Source organism: Cariama cristata, unplaced genomic scaffold, assembly GCF_000690535.1.
Source record: "Cariama cristata isolate BGI_N322 unplaced genomic scaffold, ASM69053v1 scaffold18692, whole genome shotgun sequence".
Lineage (NCBI taxonomy): Eukaryota > Metazoa > Chordata > Aves > Cariamiformes > Cariamidae > Cariama > Cariama cristata.
In genome coordinates this window covers 1-3,471 of record NW_009603434.1, presented here as the reverse complement: position 1 = coordinate 3,471, position 3,471 = coordinate 1, and the positions used below count along the sequence as shown (strand labels likewise).

Here is a 3,471-nt window from a genome sequence, read left to right as displayed (position 1 = left end):
CTCTGAACTCCAAAATTCCGGGTTTTTTTTGAGTGTTAACCTACTGCCGCTGCATAAGGGGTACACTTCGGAACCTGGCAGAGGACAGACTGGGGAGATCCCTAGTAGGAATGAAAAACCTGACAAGTAGGAAGCCTGTGCTGAATGCTTTACTGGGGTCGTGGCTTCTTTGGGGGCAAGCAGAAGCTGACTTGGTGAGGGGTAGGATGCAGGGATGTCTGATGCAGCGCGGGAGAGGCTGCTAGTGGGGGGGCAGCATAATCTGGGACGGGCTGATCAGAGAAGTGGCAGGCTCCTTGGGTATCTGACTGCCAGGTTGCAAACCTTTTTGTCTCAGCTAATGCCTTGAGTGTGTTTTGCAGTGAAAGTGTACCAAAATGGGTCCACGAAGTTATTCGGCCGATAGCAGCAGAATTGGAGTTCTTTATGCCACAGCCCTTCGCGGGGGAAATTCGGGGACTGTGCAAAGCACTGGGAATAAGTCTTGGAGATGGAGTCCTGCTTAACTTTGCCTATGAATCTACTGCGTAAGTGTCTGGTACTTACAGAATCTGGTAGAAATGGATGTAGAGATTCCTTCTAGTTCAGTGTGGGAGAACACACAAAAACGCAGATGATTTGCACTGTTCATTCTCATACCATTTCATACGTTCAGCTGGAAGGTTTCATTCTCATTAGGCAGTTCGTATCCTGAATTGAACGAGAAATGCAGAGTAGTGTTTTTATTTGTTAATAAAGGTGACATGTAGGTGTGATGTTTTTGTGTATGTATATATGTATAAATGTATAGAAGTATGAAGATAATTTCTGCTAATAAGGAAGGGTGATCTATTCAAGGTATTTGGATTCATTTATCTTTGAAGATCAGGTAATGTACTCTTTTGTCATTTAAATTGTTGCATTTCACCAAAAAGGAAACTAGAATGATTAGTTGCAATCTAATTATTTTAACCATTCAACCATAAGATAAAGTTGCTTCTACACCATTTTCTAGATGAATATTCACAATGACAGTATAATGTAATTTTTTTTGATTTGCATACTGGAAAATGGATGTCTTTATACAGCAAACAAAACCTCAGTGGAAAAAATACTCAGTTTCATTGTCTTTTTTTGCCCTAGAGGCATGTGCAGAAGAATAATAAACACTCTGTTTTGCCTGAGGATCATAAAAATATTTCCCCATATAGTTTTTAATAAAAAACAGGTGCATACAGCTCCTTGTACGCATTAGGATTATTATTTTTCTTAATGTGTGGTATTTGGTTAAAGTGCTTTTTTTTAAGATAAGGATTAATATCAGGTAAGATAGTCATTTAAATGCTAGCTTTCTTAGTATTTCACAGAGGAAACTTATAATTCTTAACCCTGGTAAGGCTCATGAAGTTTTAAGTTTCTCAGCTCTAACTATACTAAAGAAAAAACATCAACCAGGAACAAACTAATTGTTTGCAAAATTTTTTACTTTTACAGTTTTGAAAGACGGTGCTATGCATCCCTGGAATGACAAATTCATAATTCCACAGAAAATAAACTTTAAATTCCTGCTAATTCAGTATACTTCATAAAAAAGCCTGTTTCAACGAAACTGAAACTGTTATTAAAAAAGGAATTTCAGCACACTTCCCATTCTAGAGAAGAGGTTAGACTATTATTGAAATGGCTGACACTTTAACAACAACTGATGTTTTCAGTTTGAAAGGACTGTTTGAATTTTTTATCTAGCTGTGATTAAAAATATAAATGCAGTCCACATTGAAATGAAATTATCTATGATTGTCAAAATGAAATCCAGAAAGTTTCAGACTGATACTTTGCGAACATTTTTAGATGTCAGCTTTTCATCTTGATTTATAAAAGAAGTAAAATGGAATAACGAATTTTTTCCCAAGTGGAAATGCTGCCTCCTACCTGGACTGTAATATCTGACCTGATGTGGACAGTAGTGCGGATTTTGACTTTCTGAGCCAGGTGGGACCTGATAAGTATTGTACAGTTTTATATCTTAGACTCTGTAGGAAAGGACTTTCTGTTATGGATATCGTGCATTAGACATACAGAACATTGCCGTGTTGTATAGTTATGCAGAGCTTCAGTCAATCCATTCTGTCCTTTTTTTTAATTTTTTTTTTTCCAATTTGAAATTAAAACCTGTAAGAAATCTTACCAAAAAGTGTAGGAAGAGACAATTCTCAGGTTGGGAAGCATAAGCGTTAGTGATGTAATGCAAACTCCTATTTGTATGCTTACATTAGTAAAACACTTTACAGAAGATAATCTCAGTTGTTCCTTCTGAAATGTTGAGCTAATTCAACTATAATACTGAAAGCATTCTCATAGCTTTTTCTTAAATCATTCTTTCTCCTTTTTGACTTTGAAGGTTCTGTACTAGTATTGTTGCTCAGGATGACAAAGGAAACATTTACCATGGTCGGAACCTGGATTACGATTTTGTTGATATATTAAGCAAGATTACAATTGATGTGCGGTTTATAAAAAGTGGGCAGGTATGATCTGTGGTTGACGTGGCTGGGTGGTATTCTGTGAAGGAATTGGGGTATGGTCATACATCTGCGTTGGCAGTGGGATTTAATGTAGGATTGTGGTTCCCATACAAGTTTACTAGATTATTAGAGCCCCACAGTCAGTCTGTCTAGGAATGTGGGATGAATGGTGGTTTTCTTTGCTTTCTGGACATCGAGTTTGTGGTGACAAAATGGAACAACTAGAACAGCATAATCTACTATCTCACAATAGTTACTTGGTAGGAGATATTGAAAGAAAGAAATGTCAAAATATATAAAAAAAAAAAAAGAAGTACTAGAGAATATAGAAAAGAGATCAGTTTTGGCAGGGACTGATTCTAAGGCCTTGTTAATTTTCATGAGCAATGTGTATGTTTTAGATTAAAATTTCCAAAAACAAACTAGTTGCTAGTGTAGTCCTTGTTAGTGTGATTTTCTTAATATTCATCAGTCCATTTTGCAAATGGAGAACTTTATGTTTCTTGCTTGGCTATTCGCTAACTTGAGCAAAACTTTTGTAGCAGTTGGCGATTGTTAACAAAGGAAATGCAGTGAATTTTGGTCCTCAGGGTCTTTTTATAATTTACTTTGCAAGTTTTACTGTAATTTAAGGCAAGGTGTTTTATGGCAGCTTGGATATGAAAGTCACAGAAAAAAGTACAGGGTGCTGCTTCAGACTGTTGCCTATATTTTAACTAGTGTTCTGTTCCAGAATGCTAAAATAGTGCATGTTTCCTGTTTTCAGATAGCATATCAAGGCACCACATTTCTTGGTTACGTAGGCTTATGGACTGGACAAAGCCCACACAAGTTCACAATCTCCGGTGATGAACGAGGTAAAATAAAGCTGTCTTCCACGCCTGATGTTTTATACTCTGTTTTAGTTGATTGTTGCCTGCTCTGGCCCTTCTCTCATGTTCTCCTAGAGGGAAAATTATGATTAAGG

The 3,471-nt window shown here is 36.9% G+C and overlaps 1 protein-coding gene across 1 annotated transcript; it reads left to right on the top strand.

Moving 5' to 3' along the window:
• Positions 1-375: 375 nt before the first annotated feature.
• LOC104157751 (N-acylethanolamine-hydrolyzing acid amidase-like) lies at positions 376-3,361 on the top strand (the record flags this gene model as incomplete). Its single annotated transcript, XM_009695209.1, has 3 exons — positions 376-527; positions 2,381-2,507; positions 3,271-3,361. Coding segments are annotated over exons 1-3 (319 nt in total), but the record flags the coding sequence as incomplete, so codon positions are not given.
• Positions 3,362-3,471: the final 110 nt, after the last annotated feature.